This window comes from Callithrix jacchus, chromosome 4 (assembly GCF_049354715.1).
Source record: "Callithrix jacchus isolate 240 chromosome 4, calJac240_pri, whole genome shotgun sequence".
Classification (NCBI taxonomy): Eukaryota; Metazoa; Chordata; class Mammalia; order Primates; family Cebidae; genus Callithrix; species Callithrix jacchus.
Window position 1 is genome coordinate 13,523,470 of NC_133505.1, and position 23,179 is coordinate 13,546,648.

General features: G+C 40.7%; 1 protein-coding gene across 14 annotated transcripts in view; it reads right to left on the reverse strand.

Annotated features, from left to right (window-relative positions):
• STMND1 (stathmin domain containing 1) overlaps positions 1 to 23,179 on the reverse strand; it is a 382,758-nt gene that overhangs the window by 121,426 nt on the left and 238,153 nt on the right. For 7 of the 14 annotated variants that reach the window (XR_013533686.1, XR_013533685.1, XR_013533689.1 and 4 more), the window contains exons 5-6: positions 19,665 to 19,816; positions 10,708 to 10,839 (exon numbers count right to left, since the gene is read on the reverse strand). Coding sequence is in view for 6 of the 14 variants with exons in the window: in XM_078368292.1 (XP_078224418.1) it covers positions 10,708 to 10,839; positions 19,665 to 19,816 (284 nt within the window). In the remaining 8 variants the exon portion in view is untranslated. Of the gene's footprint in view, positions 1 to 6,817; positions 7,006 to 8,896; positions 9,680 to 10,707; positions 10,840 to 19,664; positions 19,817 to 23,179 lie in introns of those variants that run through there. The other 7 variants (XM_035297404.3, XM_035297400.3, XM_035297403.3 and 4 more) reach the window with 2 other exon arrangements.

Sequence of the window (23,179 nt, forward strand, 5' to 3'; positions counted from 1 at the left end):
TTAAATGTAAAACCCAAAACCGAAAACCCTGCAAGACAATCTAGGCAATACTATTCTGGACGCAGGCATGGGCAAAGATTTCACGATACAGATGCCAAAAGCAATTGCAGCAAAAGCAAAAATTACAAATAAGACCTAATTAAACCAAGTAGCTTCTGGGAAACAAGAGAAACTATCAACAGAATAACGAACCTACAGAATGGAAGACAATTTTTCCAAGCTATGCATCTGACAAAGGTCTAATCTCTAGCATCTATAAGGAACTTAAACAGCTTTATCAGAAGAATACAACTCCATTAAAAAGTGGGCAAAAGACATGAACAATTTTCAAAGAAAGACATACACGCAGTTAACAATCATACAAATAAAGGTTCAACATCACTGATCGCTAGAGAAATGCAAATCCAAACCAACATGAGATACCATCTCACACCAGTCAGTATGACTATTATTAAAAAGTAAGCAAAAAACAAAAACAAACAAACAAAAAACCAGATGCTGCTGAGGTTTTGGAGAAAAAGGAACACTTTTACACTGTTGTTGGGAGTATAATTAGTTGTACCATTGTGGAAGATGGTGCGGTGATTCCTCAAAGACCTATGGACCATTTGATCCAGCAATCCCATTACTGGGTATATACCCAAAGGAATACAAATTATTCTATTACAAAGACATATGCATGCATAAGCTCACTGCATCACTATTCACAATAGCAAAGACATGGAATCAACCCAAATGCCCATCAATGATAGACTGGATTAAAAAAAATGTAGTACATATATACCATGGAATACTGTGCAGCCATAAAAAGGAATGAAATAATGTCCTTTGCAGGAACATGGATGGAGCTGGAGGCCATTATCCTTAGAAAACTAATGTATGGAGAGAAAACGAAATACTGCATGTTCTCACTTATAAGTGGGAGCTAAATGATGAGAACACATGGACACATAAAAGGGAACAACACACACTAAGGCCTACAGGAGGATGCAGAGTGGGAAGAGGCAGAGGATCCAGAAAAATAACTAATAGGTACTAGGCTTAATACCTGGGTGATGATATAATCAGTACAGCAAACCCTCATGACACAAACTTACCTATATAACAAACCTGTGCATGTACCTACCCCTGAACTTAAACAATTTTTTTCTTGAGGTGGAGTTCTGCTCTTGTTGCCCAGGCTGGAGTGCAATGGCACAATCTCCACTTACCACAACTTCCGCCTCCCAGGTTCAAGTGATTCTCCTGCCTCAGCCTCTTGAGTAGCTGGGATTATAGGTATGCGCCACCACACCCAGCTATTTTTTGTTGTTGTTGTATTTTTAATAGAGATGGGGTTTCTTCATATTGGTCAGGCTGGTCTTGAGCTCCCAGCCTCGGATGATCAAACTCCTAGATGATCCACCTGCCTTGGCCTCCCAAAGTGCTGGGATTACAGGCATGAGCCACTGTGCCTGGCCCAAAAATTAAGAAAAAAAAAAAAAAAAAAAAAGAGAGATCCACTGGCATAGGCCAATTGAGTAAATTGGTAAGTGGAGGTAGGTTAAGTGATAACCCTCTGTACAGTCTTTCTCTCATTTAACAAGTGAACATCGCTGTTTATTTTAAATTAAGCAAGAAAAAGCATAAACTGTTTTCCTGTACATTTTTCCATGATTGGCTTAGGGATTGAACTGCATTAATATAGAAAGAAAGTTTATGTATTGATTACTGGAAATTACTAGGACTTGTATTACTACTTATATTACTACTACTTTCATGACCTGGATGTGTAGAATGATTTCATTCTGGCCAGGCGCAGTGGCTCACACCTCTAATCCCAGAACTTTGGGAGGCCAAGGCAGGCAGATCACCTGAGGTCAGGAGTTTGAGACCAGCCTGGCTAACATGGTGAAACTCTGTTTCTACTACAAATACAAAAAATTAGCTGGGCATTGTGGTGCATGCCTGTAATCCCAGCTACTCAGGAGGCTGAGGCAGGAGACTCACTTGAACCCAAGAGGCGGAGGTTGCAGTGAGCCGAGATTGCCCCACTGTACTCCTGCTTGGGCAACAAGAGTGAAACTCTGTTTCAAAAATAAAAAAAGATTTCATTTTGTGTTTAAAATTCGCCAATCACTTGATTTTTAATGACTCATGTCTGTTTCCAAATGATAAGAGAAAAAGTTTCAGACTCTTATCTGAAAACACTTCTCTGCCAATAACACTTTGAAAATGTGGCTAGTCTTTATTCCTATCAACAAGAAGCCAACTGGGATATACGTAAATAACAGTCACTCATTTTTTTTTCTCTTTATGACATGGACTTTTAAACAATCAAGGTACTTGAAGTCTCAGTGTGCTGAATTAAAATTGTCATGAGATAAATTCAACTTCCTGAACAGGAGAAGAGTCTGGAGGTGAATTTGCAAAACTGGTTGCATCAAGCTTCAGTGTTCATTTGCATTCACAGTCTTTCAGCTAAGAGCCCTGATCAAGAACAGAAAAAATGGAAAGGGGTAATTGGGCAAAGGGAGAATAGCTGATTCTACTCTGTTCTGCTATGATGGGGGAAATGTTCCAATTAGTTTACTTTTCATCCATTTTCAAAACAGAAATGGAAACATTTGTTTTTGACTGTCTTTAATTATGGGAACCCTCAGAAACACAATGAGGGGACTAATCAATATTAAGAGAGACCTTAATAGGAGAGACCATGTTATTAGGAATGGTACTGTGGAAGCAGATTTATTTATATGGGAAGATATTGAATTCTTTAGTGAAAAAAGCAAGATGCCAAGCAGCTTATGTAGGATAAATCTATTTTTGCAAGGAAAAAGTACTGAAGTACATAAAATACAATGTGGCAAGATCAAGAAAAACGGTGGATAGGAGGCAAGATTAACTTGAAGCTTTCACTCTGACAGACAGAGCAGTGTGGGGAGACTCACAGAGTGAACTTTTGCTCCAAGAACTACCACAGGACACACCAGGAAAGCCGAGAGAATCCACAGACCCTTTGAAGGAAGCAGCCTACCACTGCAGGCTCCGTAAGGCAGCTGAAAGACAGTGAGTGTTCAAAGTGTGAAAGGGAAACATCCACCCCTGAATCCTCACTGGGGAACCTGAAGGACCATATCACGGGAGAAGGATTTGACCTTACCTGGAGCTGAGACAAATTTAGAAGGTTGAATGAACTATACAGGTAGATGAAGCAGTGGGAAGAGCCTTGTGGGCATGCTTGGTGCCCAGGGAAGTCATTTCTGACTCGTCTCACAGGGGTCCTTGGGAAGGGCTGCCAGTGGAATCGGGGAAAGAACACAGGGAGAAGGAAACTTCCAGCTGAACTTTGTAACAATTTTGACCAAACACAAAGTTTCCTGGACAGAATCTGGGGAAGGAGGCAATCTGGGAGTGTAGATAGGAGCACAGAAACCATGGCAGGTGTGGAGGTGCAAAACCTGAAAGGCTTGCTTGCTTTCTCAGTGGGGAGGCTTGTAGTCTGGGGCAAGATCTCAGTCCTGCTCATTGGCTACCTGGGAATAAACTTGAAGCTGTTGAGGTAACACAATAGAAGTGAGAATTGTCTTGCTGGCTGCATGGAAGCTGGGCGGGGCCTGTCACTACCAGATTTTCCCTACTCTCCTGGAGACCTGCATGACACAGCAGCCATAACCCCCCTGGAAACATAACTCCATCAGCCTGAGAACCACAAGGCCAAGCCCCACAGCAGCACAAGGAGAGTCTGAGCTCAGACATGCCTAGCCGTGCCCCAACTTGATGGTCTGTCTCTACCCACCCTGGTAGCCAAAGATGAAGGTCATAATCTCTTGGGAGCTCTGTGGCCCTGCCCATCACCTAAGAAACCCCAATACTTATCCAGGCAACTTTAGGGCAAGCTTCTCCCTACACTACTGCAGCTGATGCTCTCTTGAAAACGCCACCTCCTGGCTGAAGATCAACCAACACTAAGCCAGCACACTAAACGAAATTACAACCAAGGACCCTCACAGAGTCTACTTCACTCCCCTGCTACCTCCACTGGAGCAGGTGCTGGTTCTCACAGCTGAGAGACCTAAAGACAGATCACAATACAGGACTCTTTCCAGACACTCCCCAATACCAGCCAGAAGCCTTTTAGCTCAGCTGGGTAGCTAGACCCAGAAGAGAAACAATAATCACTACAGTTTGGCTCTCAGGAAGCCCCATTGCCAGAGGCAGGAGAAAGAACACCACATCAAGTGAGCACCCCGTGGGACAAAAGGATCTGAACAACAGCCTTGCACCCTAGATCTTCCCTCTGACATAGTCTACCTAAATGAGAAAGAGCCAGCAAAACAATTCTGGTAATATGACAAAACAAGATTCTTTAACACAGCCACAGATTACACTAGCTCACCAGCAATGGATCCAACCCAAGATGAAATCTCTGAATTGCCAGAAAAAGAATTCAGAAGATTGATTATTAAGCTATTCAAGAAGGCACCAGAGAAAGGCGAATCCTGACTTAAAAAAAAAAAGTTATAGGATATGGATGAAAACATTTCCAAAGAAATAGTATAAATAACAATCACAACTTCTGGAAATGAGGGACACACTTAAAGAAATGCAAAATACACTAGAAAGTCTCAACAACAGAATCAAACAAGAAGACAGAACTTCAGAGCTTGAAGACAAGGTTTCCAACAAAGACAAAGAAAAGGGAATTTAAACAAAGAAGAAAGCCTCCAAGAAGCTTGGGATTATGCTAAATGACCAAATCTAAGAATATCTGGTGTTCTTGAAGAAGAGAAATATAAAAATTCTGAAAATAAGCCCCCAATTTCCCCTGGCTTGTAATATTTCTGCTGAGAAGTCTGTTATTAGCTTCATGAGGTTCCCTTTGTATATGATCTGATATTTTTCTCTAGCTGCCTTTAAGATTCTTTTTTTAATGTTGACCTGGACAATCTGGTAACTGTAGGCCTTGGTGATCATTTTGTATAGTATCAGGCAGGTGTTCTCTGGATTTCTTGTATTTAGATATTTAACTGTCTAGCAAGATTAGAGAAATTTTCTTGAATTATTCCCTCAAATATGCTTTCCAGCTTTTTTGCTTTTTCTCTTTTTCTCTCAGGAATGCCAATAATTCATAGGTTCTGTAATTTTACATAATTCCTTATTTCTCAAAGACTTTGTTCATTTAAAAAAATTATTTTGTCTTTATTTTAGTCTGACTGGGTTGATTTAAAAGTCCAACGTTTGAGCTCTGAAATTCTTTCTTTTGCTTTGTTCAGTCTCTTGATAGAGCTTTCAGTTGTATTTGAAATTACTTGAGTTTTTCAATTCCAGAAGCTCTGATTGATTTCTTTTTAAGATGTTTATCACTTCCTTTATTTTCTGGATTGCTTTAGAAGTTTCTTTGTACTGCTTTTCAATCTTGTCCTGTATCTCATTAAACTTTTTTGCAATCCATGCTTTGAACTATTTATCTGTCATTTTGGTTAGATGCCATTGCTGGAGAGCTAGTGCAATCTTTCGGTGTGTCACTACATTCAGATTTTTCATGGTGCAGATTCTTTGTGCTGGTTCCTTCTTATCTGGAGATGCTGGCACTTCCAATTTTTGTTATTATTTTTAGGCAAATAGGATTCTTTTCTTTTTCTTTCTTTTCCTTAATAGTTCCTGTTACTGCAGAGGAACTGTACTGTACCCCAACAGAGAAGGGTTAGGGAAGGGTTGGGTCTTTGGGCTTTGCTTCTATAGCCCTATGCATTTCTTTTAGCAGGTTTTATACTGGGCTGTGTGGTTTCACCTACAAGCCTGTAGGTGGCACTTATAGGTAGGAGCCAGCTGTGGCCAATATGGCTGTGTGTATACTCGATCTTTGTTTATTGCAGAAACTCTCTGCTGCCTTAGGCAATGGGCTGATGTGTGGAATTCACAGTGATCTGAGCTCCGCTATGCAACCCTGGAGTGTGGGACAGGGGCCATGATAGGTGGGGCCAGACCAGGCATGTTTGCCTGCACATCTCCCAATGGCAGGCACAAGCACAAGCTCCGAGGGATAATCTAGTGGGTGGCCACCAAGCATCCAGAGCTGTGCCTAGGTGTGCAGTTGGGAAACCTCCTCAGTCCCAAGTTCTCTGCACAGGGATGAGGGTTGGCCTAAATTCCTAATTCAGGAGACTAGGTGCTCCAGATGCCTGGAGATCTGCCTGGCAGTACAGCAGAGAGGGCCCTTCTGCAATAAGATCTCTACACAGGAAGGGTGGGGTGATGTTCCAGGTGAGTGGGTCCTCCAAATGCCTGGAGATCCGTCCAGGCATGGAGTGGAGAGGGCACCCCTGAATCAAGTTATCTGCATAGAAGGGGTGGGATGACTCAGTCTGCTGAACCAGGCAAGCAGGTACACAGTATCTTTAAACACATTATTTCATTTGATTCAACTCTATGACTGGGGCTATCCCAAATTAACATGTAAGGTAATTGAGACACAGAGAGCCTGCATGCCTCAGGGTCACATTGTAAGAAGTAGACTGAAGGTCTAAAAGTTTTGGCTCTGCAATTAGTTTTGAAGAAGCCCCTCCATCCCCTCTACCAGCACTGTCATACTTCACTGGCTATAGGTGTCTGAAGTCCTACAGGCTATAGGAACATATATAACAGAGGTATCCATATATAACAGAGGTCCCCAATCTTTTTGGCACCAGAGACTGGTTTCATGGAAGACAACTTCCCCATGGACGTTGGGGTGGGGTATGGATAATTTCAAGGTGATTCAAGCACATTACCTTTATTGTGCACTTCATTGCTATTATTACATTGTTATATATAATGAAATAATTATACAACTCACCATCACCTTCCTGTGCAGAATGTAGAATCAGTAGGAGCCCCGAGCTTGTTTTCTTGCAACTAGATCATCCTATCTGGGGTGACAGGAGACACTGACATCTGAAATGTGTTGCTTATGTCCAGTCTACTCCATAATCTCATTTTGGTTGTTGTCACTGCAGAAAACCCTGCTGCACAAGGATAGGATGTCTGAAATGGAAGCAAGCGTTTCAGCGCTTTTGTGGCAATGTGAGGATATTCTGCCTGGACTTTAATTCAGAACATAGGGAGATTTGAAGTTGCCTCAAACATACTTTTAAGGCCACCAGATACAGGTGTACAGTTGAAGTACATCAATTCACTTGCCACTCTAAAGCCTGCCACCAGATGCAGCTTCAGTGTCACTTGCCACTCACGGATACGGTTTTGTTGTGTTTGCAAGCAACTGATTTATTATGGTATCCATGCAGTAAAAGCTCTTTGCTAAGTTTAATCTGTATTTGCAGCCACTCCTCAGTGCTAGCATCACCACCTCAGCTCCACTTCAGATCATCAGGAGTTACATTCTCATAAGGAGTGTGCATCCTAGATCCCTCGCGTACACAGTTCACCCCTATGAGAATCTAATGTCACCACTGATCTGACAGGAGGAGGATCTTAGGCTGTAATACGAGTGATGGGGAAGGGCTGTAAATACAGATGAAGCTTAGCTTTCTCACCTGCCGCTCACCTCCTGCTGTGAGGTCCAGTTCCTAATAGGCCATGGACAGTACTGGTCCATGGCCTGGGGGTTGGGGACCCCTGATACACAAAAGGCCAAAGGGAGTGTATGAACAGGAGATGCTAAGTAAGCCTCAAGTCAAAAGGTTCCCAAGAAAACAAGCCATGCACCTTTTTCTGGAGGAGGTACAAGCATACTGATTAATCCACTAAAGCAATATTTATGTAGCGCTTATAATGTGCATTCACTTTCCAAGGGACCAAAAACTGCAACCATGATTACAACAGGCCCACTCCTTTGTCCTGCAGGAACTGAAAATATCTAATGGTAAAGATGGGAATGTATCAGGTGACTCCTACACAGTATGATAGACGTAAAGACGACAGTTCGGGGTGCCAAAAGGTGAGACGGGCATTGACCTGGACCAGAGGGCTTAGAGGAAGTAATGTCTGAATTGAGACATGAAAGACAAGAAGGCATTTTTCAAGTCAAGGAGCAGGAAGAATAGAAGGGAAGGGGGAAACAGCATGTGCAAAGGTCTAGCGCCTGGGGTGAGTGTGCTCAGTTTGAGGAACTGGAAGAGGTTCTGTTTGGCTGAATTGTGAAAGCTGAGATCCTCAGCAGGGAGTCTGGGCTTTATCTCAACAGTAAAAGGGGGGACAACCAGGGGCTTTAAACAGATACTATTGTATAAGAATCAAGACTATTGTAGCAACCCAGTTGAATGATAGTGGGTGGCCAAAACTAGGTACTGACAGGGGAAAAGTATGAAGATGGATGCAAGAGATCCTTAGAATCTAGACTCATAGCCTGGCATGGTGGCTCATACCTATAATCCTAGCACTTTGGGAGGCCAAGGTGGGTGGATCGTTTGAGCTCAGGAGTTTGAGACCAGCCTGGTCAACATGACAAAACCCCATCTCTGCAAAAAATTATCCTGGTGTGGCGATGTGTGCCTGTAGTCCCAGCTACTTGGGGGCCTGAGGCTCAATGATCGCTTGAGCCTCAGGAAGTCAAGGCTGCAGTGAGCCAAGATCATGTCACTGTACTCCATCCTGGCTACAAAGTGAGACCCTGTTCCCCTCCCACAAAAAAAGCATCTATAATCATAAGACCTGATAATTGATTGGATGTGAGTGGTAAGGGAGGGAAGAACCAAGGTATAATTCCAATAAGATGAGGGCCAGCAGCTTCTCAGCTCAGTGTGCCTGCAGGGAAGCCAGACACTGGTAGCAGTGTCTATCTCCACCCCCACAACTTCCTTCCACCCCTAGCCTCAATTGAAGTTCTTCTGTTTTCACGAGAAGAAAACTCCATTCTTTATATATTTCTGAGAATTAGATATTGCTAACTTAAACTACATAGACGAAACTGTAATTCAACCAACTTTAAGACATTGCTTCATTCCTTCATAACACAAAGAAAAAAATTCTGAAACTGTAGACATACAGCATAAAAAGCATACAAATCATTAAAATACTTAACACAAATCCATGTAATTTGTCTTAAGGGACTAGCAGAAGAGGGACACCGCCACCAGGCAGAACAGGAAGGATTTCATTTGGCATGAACATATGCACGTAAGCTGAAGGCACTTATGCATTAAAGACAGCTCCACAGTGTTTGAAGTCGCACAAAGGAGAGTGCCAAATATCCAAGCTGGTCAAGTCTCCCCCTCGCTCCTTTATTAAATCTAGCATAGCTACTTAATTTACTCAAGTAACCTTCAGCCCATGGAGCCCACATAATCATCCTTAAGCCCAAGGCAGAAATCCCAGTGGAATGAGGTCAGGCAGTCAAAGAATCTGAGACATATTACAAATGTCACAAATGGGGAGAATGAATTCCGGCTTATGAAATTCACAAAAAAATGGCTCAGTAGACTATGTCATCTGCTTGGTTGTAAGACATGTCTGACTCCACGACCCCAAAACTTTCATCACTGTCGTTTCTGTCAATCAAGGTGGCATCACTTTTACTCTTCTTCCTCTTCAATGGTTTTCCTCCCTGCAGGTCAGATGGTTCAAACCCAGCTGACCTGACCCTTTGAAGTCCTTTGGCAAATGCAACCTCAGCCCCACCTAGTTTAGCTGAATCTGAACGATTGGCTGAAGGCAAAAGTCGGTCACTCTGTAGCCTTTTTCTTATTTCTTCTTCTTTAGACTGAAATGCAGTATTAAAGAATGAAAAAGAGTCTGAGTAACTTTCTACAAGTTGCAATGAATGTTGCTTGTATTGAACATCTATGGCTTCTCTATGTCATTATTCAGTTGTATAACAAACATTTTTTGAGAAACTCTTATTGAAGAAGGCAGACACGGGGCCTGTCCACATGGAGCTTGCAGTCTGGTCCTTGTGCTCTGAGAGGCCAATTAGAGAGCTGGGAAATAAAGGCTGTTGTACCAAAGCTGTGAAGGTGGCATCTGGCCAAGGGCACATGGAGGGTTATGGGGGCCCTCGGTGAAAATGCAAAAGGGATGATGCTGCCTGATGCTGCAGTAGCTCCTCTCAGTTTAACACCACAGCCCAACCCTGCCTCTCCTGCCCCCAGCCTTAATTGAAGTTTCTCTCTTTTCATATGAAGAACACTCCATACTTGACTTAATTCCAAGAACTGGATGTTGCTTGCTTAGGCTGTATGGATGAAACTGTAATACCCAACCTACTCTATTCCTTTACAACAGGAAGGAAATTGTTAAGAAAAACCACTAAATGTGAAACATACAATAAAAAGCATATAGGTCATTGAAATATTGTCTGTAGGCCAGGCACAGTGGCTCATGCCTGAAATCCCAACACTGTGGGAGGCCAAGGCAGGAGGATCATTTAAGGTCAGGAGTTTAAGACCAGCCTTGGCTACATAGCGAGAAACCATCTCTAAAAATTTTTATTTAAATTAGCCACATGTAGTGGTGTGGGTTTGTAGTCCCAGCTACTCAGGAGGCTGAGACAGGGGGACCTCTTGAGCCCAAGAGTTCAAGGTTGCAGTGAGCTCTGAGCATGCCACTGTACTCCGGCCTGGGCAACATAGTGAGATTTTTGTCTCTTAAAACAATTAGTAAAATAAAATAAAATACCGACTATTGATTCATACAATTTGTCTTAAAACTGATGATAGGAAAGGTGTGTCATGAGATCACTTTAGCAGACAGCTAATCCCTCAAGTCTAGAGCATCTGAGAACTTCAGTACCTTCCTGCACTCTTTGGCAGCCTCCATCTTCTCCTCGATATCCTTCACTGTGAAATCCTTCTCTAGCTTTTTGATCTCGAGTTTTTTTAGTCTGGCAGGTGGCTTTCTCAATGGCTTCTCAGTCATATTCACCTGGAATAAAATATATTTTTTACATGTAGAAACAACTATATTCACTGGCAAGAGGAGAAGGGCAAAAGAGTTAGAATAAACAGCTTAAAATATAAATTCTAGGCTGGGCACAGTGACTCATGCCTATAATTTCAGCATTTTGGGAGGCTTAGGTGGGCAAACTGATTGAGCCCAGGAGGTCCAGGCCAGCCTGGGCAACATAGTAAAACCTTGTCCCTACAAAAATACAAAAACTTAAACAGGAATGTTGGCATGCACCTGTAGTCCCAGCTACTAAGGAGGTTGAGGGTGGAGGATTGCTTGAGCCCAGTTAAAACACATGCTCTGATATGCTCTAAGTGCATGCCAAAAAAAAAAAAAAGAAAAAAGGAAAAAGAAAAAAAACACATGCTCTGAATGAAGAGATCCCCCAAACAGGCTTTGTGTGAGCAACATGGCTGTTTAGTCATCCGGGTGCGGGTGGGCTGAGTTCAAAAAGAGAGTCAGAGCAGGGCAGTGGGATAGGAGTTGGTTTTATAGGAAAGTTACAGAAGTGATAGTTCAGGTGGCTTTTGCAAGCTGGGAGGGGGTCATAGGGTCTGGAGTCATGAGGTTGACCAAGGTCAGTTACAAAGTCCAGTTGCTTTATCAGTTGAGGCAGGAATAATGAACAATAGAAGAATGTCTCAAAGTTATTTAGGCACTGCAGGGGTTGATCATTCTCCTTTTGTGATTTTCCAGTCACTTCAGACTTTCTAGTTCCAGGAACTCATCTGGAGTGTATGTGCAGGTCACAGAGGTTACCATGACATGGTCCATGGTGCAGTCAGTTAACCCAAAAGAACTTACACCTAGGATGTGGAGGTTGTAGTGAGTCAAGATTAAGCCACTGCACTCTAGCTCTGGTAACAGAGGGAGATCCTGTCTCAAAATAAATAAATAAAAAATAAATTCTAAAAATCAAACTTTTCAGGGTCAGATTACAAAAACAACAATGTGAAAGTTGGTAACAGCAGAATTATAAAGATAATATCTATTAGATGCCTCAAAAACACCAGTCTATTAAAGAAAAGGCTCTTAAAGCGGAGGTGCTCTCAGATAGAAGAGGACCGCTTAGAAGGAAAAAATCTTGAGAATGAATATAAGATGAAAAGCAGTGGAGAATGGGGGTGAATTTATAGTTCAAGGTGCAAAGTCCAACCTGATGATTTCATAATATTCCACAAGCTACAAGTTACTTTCATCTGGGATAGAGATTAGTTTTCATTGCTTCTGGTTTTGTGGTAGAAAGAGATAATGAACGATTACTGAACAACAACTCTGTGCTGAGCTTTGCTGGAGGAACTTGACAAATATTTTCATGACAGCAGGGGAAAAATTCCAATCCATACAATCAACTACCCTTTTAACAGTTCAAAGCAGTAATAATGATTTTCTAATTATGATTTCTAGTTCCAAAATAAGTAAAATTGTCATAAAGAATTTATGAAGAAAGTTTTAATGTATATGTTTTTGTTTTAAAAATTAGTTTTGGCCGGGTGCAGTGGCTCATGCCTATAATCCCAGCACTTTGGGAGGCCGAGGCGGGTGGATTACGAGGTCAAGAGATCGAGACCATTCTGTTCAACAAGGTGAAACCCCATCTCTACTAAAAATACAAAACTTAGCTGGGCGTGGTGGCACGGACCTGTAGTCCCAGCTACTCGGGAGGCTGAGGCAAGAGAATTGCTTAAACCCAGGAGGCAGAGGTTGCGGTGAGCCGAGATCGGGCCATTGCACTCCAGCCTGGGTAACAAGAGCGAAACTCCGTCTCAAAAAAAAAAAAAGTTTTAAGATAATGTAGATTGATTATAAAAAATTTAACTGATACACAAATCATCTCCGAATCCTCTATTTAACCACCTAGCCCCCAATCCCAGTCCTTAACATGAAGCTCCGTAAAGAGTTTAGCATGTGTCTTTCCAGATATCTATTCTGCACATGTATGTACATACATATATATGTGTTAAGGATATCTATAGTGTTAAACAAAACCTAAATGGAGTTATACTATACACACTGCTCTGCAATTTACTTTCTTCAATTAACTTAATATTGGCGTCTTTCTAGGTTAGTATATACAGATTTATTACAACTGGGTAGGGAGTGGTTAACTCCAAGGCTGCATTATAAAATGAACCGAATATTGTTCTAAATAATTTCTCTAAAGACTTTTTATTAAAGACAAAAGAGCTATTAATATTCACTGTAATTTCTGAAAGACTGTATCTCTAGACTATAATGCTGTAGGTACTGAGAAAATAAATCAAAGAGAGGAAGTTTAGCAGAGTAAAACAAATCACCAGTCAACCCTGGGCTTGAATTCTGGCTGGCCTATGGAGTGGATTCTTGGTCTATGGCCTAGACTGGAGTGCAGTGGCGTGATCTCGGCTCATTGCAACCTCTGCTTCCCAGGTTCAAGTGATTCTCCTGCCTCAGCCTCCTGAATAGCTGGAATTACAAGTGTGCGCCACCATGCCCAGTGCTTGAATTGACTTTCTAAGATTCCTTAAACTCTGCAAGCCATGGTTTCTCATTTGTAAAAATACGTTTAATAATACATATTTCACGGGATTGCTTTAAAAAAAAAAAAAAAAAAAGAAGGGTAAAGTAGCCACTCAGCAAATGGTAGCTGCTTTTCATTCAGTCAAAGCAGTGACTTTTTCCAAAGACAGAATGCAAAATCATAACTAAGACAAAGCTGAAAGGGGCAGGAGCACAGAGGGGAGGAAAGAGAGCCTGCCGCCAGGGACCCTTAGGCACCAGGCGTGAGCTTCAACCCTGGGGCAACAGGAATGCTCAGGGCGTGGTGGAGACCCAGGCAGCTCTTCTCTCTGGACTCAATTTTCTCAAATGTGAAGCAGCAAGGGGGCAGAGGCCCACTAAGCTTCTTTTCAGCTTTCAAATCTATGATTCTCAGACAGTCTTCTAAAGAAAAAACATTTATTGACGTTTTGGTTCCTTTAAAACCATCAGATGGTTTATGCGGTGCAAAGTCTTTTACTACTTGAAAACCATGGAATGGTTGTCAAAGCAATTTCCCCCTCCCCTCATCATTTTGTATTATTATTATTATTATTATTTTGAGACGGAGTTTCGCTCTTGTTACCCAGGCTGGAGTACAATGGCGCGATCTCGGCTCACCGCAACTTCCGCCTCCTGGATTCAGGCAATTCTCCTGCCTCAGCCTCCTGAGTAGCTGGGATTACAGGCATGCGCCACCATGCCCAGCTAATTTTCATTCAGTCAAAGCAGTGAATGAAATGTTTTGGTCACCTCCTCCATGTTGCTTAATCCTAAAATGATCCTCCCCATAGAGGAAGGTAATCCTATTTGTGCAACCCATGTTCTTTTTGAGTTCCATATTTTAAGTAAAAAAATAAAAAACCTGTAGAAAGATACCTGTATTCTTTACAACTGAATGTTATGAAGTCAGAATTTATCAAATGTTGGCACTTAAAAATGTTAACAATGTGCCAGGCACAGTGGCTCACACTGTAATCCCAGTACTTTGGGAGGTCAAGGCAGGTGGATTGCTTGAGTTCAGGAATTCAAGACCAGCCTGGGCAATGTAATCAGACCCTGTTTCTTTTTAAAATTAAAAATAAAAAAAGGTAACAATGACCACCTTATGCTTAGACAAGTGCTACCAGTAAAAACAACAAAATCAACCTACAGAACTGGTAACAGAAGTTACCAGTTCAATTATTTTCTTAAAGAATACTTTTAGAGGACTGCCACATTCAAAATGCTGCAATTAGATTTGAGTCCCGTTTCTAGCTACTAACTTACATATTTTACTTCTTACACACACTGTGTATTCCTCAGAGCTTTCTTAATTAACTATTGACCAAGGGATGAACCTGTCTTCATTTTGGTCCCTTAAGGGAGTCCTGTGCATAGAATAGGCCAAAGCTTCCTGCAAAAGATCCCTTCATTCTTGTTTTGTCACCGTCAGACCTCCTGGGGAAGGTCACTCTCATCATTAACTGGCATTATTGAGTCCTAACTCAGTCAACTTCCTCTTCCTTAAAAAACTCTCCATGAGGTTCAATAAATAATGTTAGAGACTCTTATGCAATGTGAGCAAACTCTCCAACTACACTACAGGTTACCAAATACAGAAGTCGCACAGAGAAGGGAATAAACTTTGACCAGACACGGAAGCCAATTGTGAATTCACAGAGTCTCAGGTAGGGAGACCCAGGACGTGCTAAGTGGCAGGGAGAAATGAATTTGGGATAAAAGATGAACTCAATAATACCTATGTGGATAAATGAGAACCAATCATATCTCTCTAAAGAGGTCTATACAAGTCCATACACATATTGACATATGTACATAAAACCTACGTTTGTTTACAATATAGTCACTAAAGTCTCATTAGAATGTTTAAAAATACACTGAAAGATTCACTCAACAATCTGATACTTAGCTCCTTAATCTTGTATTTCTTACATATCGGTTTTTTTTTTTTTTTAATAGAAATGGAATCTCACCATGTTGCCCAAGCTGGTCTTGAACACCTGGCCTCAAGGGAATGCTCTCAGCTTAGCCTCCTAAAGCACTAGGACTACAAATGGGAGCCACCATGCCTGGCACATTTTAACTCTTTTTTTTCATTGTTTGGGGTTTTTGTTTGATAGAGTCTCGCTCTTTCACCCAGGCTGGAGCGCAATGGTGCAATCATGGCTCATTGTAGTCTTGACCTTCCAGGCTCAAGTGATCCTCCAGCCTCAGCCTCTTAAGGAGCTGGAACTAGGTGCACACCACCACGCCCAGCTAATTTTTTGTAACTTTATTTTTGTAGAGATGGGGTTTTACCATGTTGCCCAGGGTGATCTCGAACTCCTGGGCTCAAGCCATCTGCTTGTCTTGGTCACCCAAAGTGCAGGGATTGCAGGCATGCGCCACTGTGCCTGGCCTGATTTTAACTTTTAAGTAAACCTGAAATATTCTAGCATACACGTTCTTGAAAGCTGGTTATCCAGAGAGCACTATGGAATTACTGCGGTATTCACCAGCAAGCTTATGATAAAAATTAAGAAAAAAGACAAAGGGGTTCTGTGGTGGACACAGATCCTCCCCTGGACCTCTAGGGAGAGACTGGCTTTCAGGGATGCCCCTGATTTAGAAGGGGGAACTTCATGAAGGTGAACCCTCAATTTTCAACATCCTTTATTCAATTTCACTCTAAATAACTCAATGAAAGATAATGACCTGGCTAAGAAGCTGCCAGATCCATGTCTGAAATGCCCTTGTATTTAAATAGGCTATTGGCCCACATAAGAAGTCTTATTTTTAAACTATTCTCCTTGGTCACATGGCTAGTTCAGTTGGTAGAGCATGAGACTCGAAGCATTTTCACATGTATTCTATTTTTCCCATAATATTTTATTTAGAAGAATGTTTTTCCCTAGAGCAATGAAGAAATCATATTTACATGTTGGTTAAGATTCACCACATTTTAGTAACTGCCAACATCATAATATCTATTTTTTTTTTGACCATCCGTTTTTTGCTTCCCTTGACTTCTTATTTTGTTTTTAGCCAATTTTATCAGGTGTTGGTTTCAAAATACTTATTAAATATTAGATAGTTCAAAGTATTAATATGATTAATAATTAATATTATCTAATAATATTTCCATTCTTTATATGGTTCCCCTCTCAGTCCTTCAATATTCATTTGCACCCTTTTACATTGGCCTCATAACTTCCCAAAATATGCAAGACACCTGGTGTCTGATACACATATGTTCTCAGCTACCCCTGAATTGCAAGGTTTTATCTATGACACAGAAATTGCATCTCTTTTTTATTTCCTTAGGCTTCCTGAGTATAATCTTAGTTCCTATTCCTGAAATGGTATGTTTTCAGGAATATTTCAGAATTCTCTTTCACAATGAATACGGAATCAGGAATGATTTCAAAAGCTTTAACCCTTCCCAGCTTTGGTAATGAATCTGGGAGCTTTGTGGACAGTTTCGGTGAACCTTCAGGGCAGTAGTTCTCAGCCCGGGCTGCCGAAAGGAATTGCCTGGGAGCTTTCAGAAGGGTGAGAGCAGGGTCACATGCCAGGCTGTGTGGTCGGAAGTGAGATCTAGACACTGGAAATATCCCCAGGTGACTCCAATGTGCAGGTGGGTTAAGTACCACGGTTCTAGGTGTGTGTTGCTGCCTGGTCTGTTACGAGGCTGGCTTACGTTAGGATATCTTGGCCTAATACCAAAGCAAAAAAAAAAAAAAAATCGTGCTATTCTGACCGCCTGCCATATAAAAATCCTTTTGAGAACGTTCTCAACAACCATTCTGTGCCCTTATAATATGAAAAGCATCTTCATCTTTGGTTCACTTAATGATGTTATTAAAAGTCCAGGCCACAGTTATTTTTTAAAAGGTGCATCTCTTTCACAAGGTAGTTTATATTAATTAAACTTGCAGGCTCCCTTGCAAGGTCTAGGTCAGAACTCATTCATCACTGGCAACTGAATCACAGAGAATGTTTTAATGTGATTTCTACTGGCGTATGTATGTATACATCAAGGTGTCTATAGCATTTCCCTTAAGAAGACATTGCTTAGCTGGTGGATGTTTCCATAATCTCTCTGTCTCCCCTCAGACTTGCTTTATTTTTTCCTTTTGACATGCCTTCTTTTTTTCTGACCCCTAGAGACTCACCTACAGCTAGAAAAAAAAATTTCCTCTTCCCTTTGATATTAAAAACCTATCCTTCTTTTAGTACTTTCAAATAAGATAAGGCACTCCAAAATGCCTTATATCATGATAGCATTGCACAAATGTAAACTGTCATCATGCTGGCATTATCTTTTCATTATATGATTCATTTTTACCTTCCTTTCCCCCTGCCCCTCACATCCTCTTATTATTGGCAGCCTGATTATGTTATTCACAAGGTTTGGCAATCTCCTTTCCTTTCCCCCAAATACTTTCTGCAGGATTTATTTTCATTTTTCAAAAGAAAATTCCACTTTGGCTTTTATTCATGAGTTCTCAACATTCCCTATACACAAAGAAGGAAATTAACTTTATTCAAACACTAAATGACTCAGTCAAGGTGGCAAATTTGATTTAAATAATGAGTTTCTAATTCCTAATGGACTATTTTCCCTACAACACAGGGATAGACAACCATTAAAGAGCCTTTGGGGTAATTTCTGGTCTCTTTTCCTGCCATTTCCTTTTCTTTCTTTTCTTTTTCATTCAGTTTTTTTCTCTGGCTTCTTTTCACTGTTGATTCTTTGTTTCACCTTCTCTCTTCTGCCTGTACTTCAACGACTACTGGTAATGCCTAGGAGCATTGGCTTTAAAAAACCAAAACCAAAACCAAAAAAACCCAAACAAGAAAACAAAATAACAGCAACAACTAAATCTGCTATCTTCTTCACAGGTTTATATAGAACTTATTTTAAAATTCACAACTTGGCCAGTGGAGTCGCTCAGGCCTGTAATCCCAGCACTCCAGGAGGCTGAGGTGGGCAAATCACATGAGGCCAGGAGATCGAGACCAGGCTGAGCAATATGGTGAAACCCTGTCTCTACTAAAAATACAAAAATTAGCTGGGCGTGGTGATGCGTGTCTGTAATCCCAACTACTTGGGAGGCTGAGGCAGGAGAACTGCTTGAACCTGGGAAGCGGAGGTTGCAGTAAACTGAGATTGTGCCACTGCACTCTAGCCTGGGTCTCAAAAAAAATTTCAGAACTCTAGATTTAGCCAAGCTAGTTAAAATCAGAGTAAAAACATTATTCATGCTGAGGAAAAACTGTGACAGATCAATCAAGATAAATCAACAAACAAAAATAATAGTATAGCAATTTCTAGAATTCTATTTAATTCCTCATGTTTGATTTTGGGGTGTACATGTAGATAAATGTACAGCCATATGTGTTTTAGCTTTGGCATTTAGGCCTATTTATTTTCTTTTTTAAAGTCTTACCTTATTTTTAATTGACATGTAATTGTACATATTTATAGGGTACAGTATGATATTTTGATACACGTATAATGATCAAGTCAGGGTAACTAGCATATCCATTACCTAAAACACTTGTCAGGCCGGTTTTCTTACTGAATAAATCAGAATTCAGTTTTTCATTTCTAATGGACTGCACAATCCCTATTACATAGGCAGTGTTCAAGAAAAATTGTTGAAAGAATTAAAGAATGTTATTCAATAGGGCCTATTATTTCTCAAATTTAGGAAAACCCAATATATGTTTTACTGGATTAATTAATCATTAATAATTAGAGCAGTTCCTGAGTCCACAGAGAAGGATGGTGTATTAGTCAGTTCTCATATTGCTCTAACGAAATACCTGAGACTGGGTAATTTATAAAGAAAGGAGGTTTAATTGTTCTGCATGGCTGGGAAGGCCTTAGGAAACTTACAGTTGCGGTAGAAGGCACCTCTTCATAAGGTGGCAAGAGAGAGAATGAGTACAAGCAGGGGAAATGCCAGACACTTATAAAACCATCAGATTTTTGAGACTCATTCACTATCAAGAGAATAGCATAGGGGAAACCACTTCCATGATTCAATAACCTCTACCTGGTCCCGCCCTTGACACCTGAGGATTACAATTCAAGGTGTGATTTGGGTGGGAGCACAGAACCATATGAGATGGTGTGCAGAGGTGTGGGGGGATTTTAAGAGAGAAAAGTCTGACTTAAATAAATGATGTCATTCGTACTGTAATTTGCATATGCTGGGAATAATGACTCATGACCAATCATACTCTATTGCTACCTTTAACTATAAGCTAATGTTAATTTAAAAACTACTTGCCATGACATCATATGATTCTCCATTTCTAAATACTTTGCTGTGGCTTTGTATTATTCCTTCAACAATTAGTTCCTCCAAGATGTCTGATGACTTCTGTCGCTCTCGAATCTCTGGGGGTTGGGGTTTATTGATTAATCCATTGGTCACTAGGTCTACCAAAAAAGAAGAAAAGAAAAAAGAAAGCAAAATTTAAGAATGAAGTTTTTTCAATCAAATGTTAAATGGGTGTCTTATAAACCACGCTACTTAATTAGATCTTAGTTTCAACACTTAATACGTTTCTATTATGTCTTTGTAATCCTTTGAAGTTTTAAATTCTTCATGTCCTTACAGAGTATACACATCAACATAATATGCTATTTACTTAGCAGATCACATATTAAGATAACAAAAAGTTCTATGGTAACAATACTTACACACTTGGGTAGGACAACATTGCTTTGCTGGACTAATTCTGACGCTAAACCACAGCTAAGAATCACATATTCTTTTGGTGATTTTTTGAGTTGTGGTTTGGTTTCCATGCTTTGTATACAAAGGATAAACAGTGTGATGTTGCCAAGAGACTTCTAGTTCTGCAACCCTAAGTTTATAATTACGCCATCTGCTAAGTCTACATAAGTAAAAGAATGCCTTTTTGAAAAGAGTCTTTGAACCAAATCAGAATTGGAGTTAGAGTGATATCAGCTAAATATTCATTCGTGATTCTAAAAATGAGCACTGAAACAGTTTAGAGGGGAGTCTTTATAAGCTGCACTAATGAGTGAGGCTCTCCCATTACAAATCATTCAATTATATAAATAAGCAAATAGGCAGTCACGTTTATGCCATCACATTATAAAATAAAGGGCGCTGGCCTGTTGGGCCAAAGACAGTTTTGCTTTTCCTGTCGCTAACAGTACAATGCGAAGTCCTGAGAAATAAGCTATCATCTATGCAGCCATCATCAGGAGCCCTGAGAGTGACTAGGTCCATTCCACTTAGTGGATGGCGTCTTCCTATGAAAATTTCTTCCCTCCCTCCCTCCCTCCCTCCCTTCCTCCCTTTCTTTCTTTCCTTTCTTTGTTTCTTCTTTCTTTTTCTTTTCTTTCTCCCTTTCTTTCTCTTCTTTTTCTTTCTTTCTTTCCTTTTTCTCTCTTTCTCTCTCCTTCCTTCCTTCCTTCTTTGTTTCACTCTTGTCACCGAGGCTGGAGTGCAATGGTGACATCTTAGCTCACTGCAACCTCTGCTTCCCAGGTTCAAGCCATTCTCCTGCCTTGGCCTCCCAAGTAGCTGGAACTACAAGCTCCCGCTACCATGCCCAGCTGATTTTTGTATTTTTAGTAAAGAGGGGGTTTTACCATGTTGGCCAGGTGGGTCTCGAACTCCTGACCTCAGGTGATCCGCATGCCTTGTCCTCCTTAAATGCTGGGATTACAGGCATAAGCCACTGTACCCAGAAAAAAATTTCTAATCTCAATGGTTAGCAATGACAGCTTTTATGAATTTGTGCTGGGAAGATCACACACACACACACCCCAGATGTCTCTCACTCCAGTATATTAATCTCTTTGGCATAAGAGATTTCTAGGATTGGCCACTGCAAGTAACTCCAACATTTTTCCTCTTATCCCAGTAACTATCCAGTGCTGTTTTCTACCCTTGCAAGTGTTTGAAATAGAGCTGCTACTCATTTTGCTCTGTACAGTTTTGGCACAGGTTAGTAAAACATGTCATATGGGGAGGTCAACCAGAAACTTGAAACAATGGAGAAAATTTCAATGAAAAGGTCAGCAGTAAATCCCCTTCAAGGAATTAGAATGATTTTTTTTGGTGAGAAGGTGGCCTTGCCTGGAAAGGTCAAAAGAATAATAATTATTTAATGAGCACTTAGGCACCTGCACTATATTAAGTACTTGATACACTGTATGATATCAAATGCAAACATCAACTCAGAGTGACATTATCCCTATTTTACTGATTGATTGATTGATCGATTGAGACAGAGTCTTACTCTGTTGCCAGGCTGGAGTGCAGTGGTGCGATCTCCACCTCACTACAATCTCTGCCTGCTGGGTTCAAGTGATTCTCCTGCCTCAGCCTCCTCAGTAGCTGAGATTACAGCCACACACCACCATGCCCGGCTAATTTTTGTATTTTTAGTAGAGACGGGTTTCACCATGTTGGCCAGGATGGTTTCGATCTCTTGACCTTGTGATCTGCCCACCTTGGCCTCCCAAAGTCCTGGGATTACAGGTGTGAGTCACTGCACCCAGCCCTATCCCATGTGAGAGAAGCTAATTAACTTGCTTAGGGTGACACAGGTGGCATGTGTGTTACCAAGGACTAAATCCTCATCTGCTGGGCTCCAACACTCCTGCTCTCAATTGTCCCACTGTTCTCCTCCCAGATATGTCATGTCAGTGGCTCCACTGTCAGAGGTTTGTTTCTCTCCCAGGATGTTCCTAAAAGGAAGGCCATGTTTGCCATCTGTTACTAACATAATAAAATTATTGTAATCACTCTAATTCATTCTTTTCAGAGTTCTCTAAAGTATTTGGCTTGATATTTAGAGCAGCCAACTTATACAGAGATTCCTGGAATATGTCAGTCATTTCAACTAATTTTCATGCTTTCTTGGGACACTGGAGAATATTAGGGAATGTTTAAAAACCACGTTTTGCTTCTTTTTGATGAGAAAAGTAATAATGCATACTTACTGGAGTAAATTTTAAAAATATAGAAACTAGTAAAGGATTTTAAAAAATGCCGATACTTTCACCACCCAGAGATCACCATTGTTAATATACAAAATTTTATTTTCATAAGTTTATTTTATTTTCATAAGTCTGACATCATACTGAACACACAGTTTTGTTTCCTATCTAGCTAACATTTACATTAGCATTTTCTGATGCCCTTGGAAATTATTCATAAGTATAAGTGTACAAAGTGAAATTATACAAGAAAACATGGGTGAATTCATCTTTAACCTTGGTGTAGGGAAAGGTTTTCTAGCTGTGACTCAAAATCCAAATTGAATTTTAAGCATTTATAAATGTTACTAGATTTTAAAAAAAAGTTTGTAAAGCAAAAATTCCCACAAACATAAAGAGTTGAATATAGATATAATGTACCTCCTAATTTGATGTATTAAGAGAGACACAAGATCATTTTTGGTATTCTTGCTAAAAATGTGTAACCCTGGCTCACGCCTGTATTCCCAGCACTTTAGAGGGCTGAGGAAGGCAGATCACCAGAGGTCAGGAGTTCAAGACCAGCCTAGCCAACATGGCGGAAAAAATAAAAAACAACAATTAGCTGAGTGTGGTGGTGGACACCTGTAATCTCAGCTAGTCAGGAGGCTGAGGCAGAGAGAATTGCTTGAACTGGGGAGGTGGAGGTTGCAGTGAGCCAGGATTGCCACTGCATTCCAGCCTGGGTGACAGAACGAGACTCCGTCTCCAAAAAAAAAAAAAAAAAAAATGTGTAACCCAAATCCAATCATGAGGAAAGCTCAAACAAATCCAAATTGA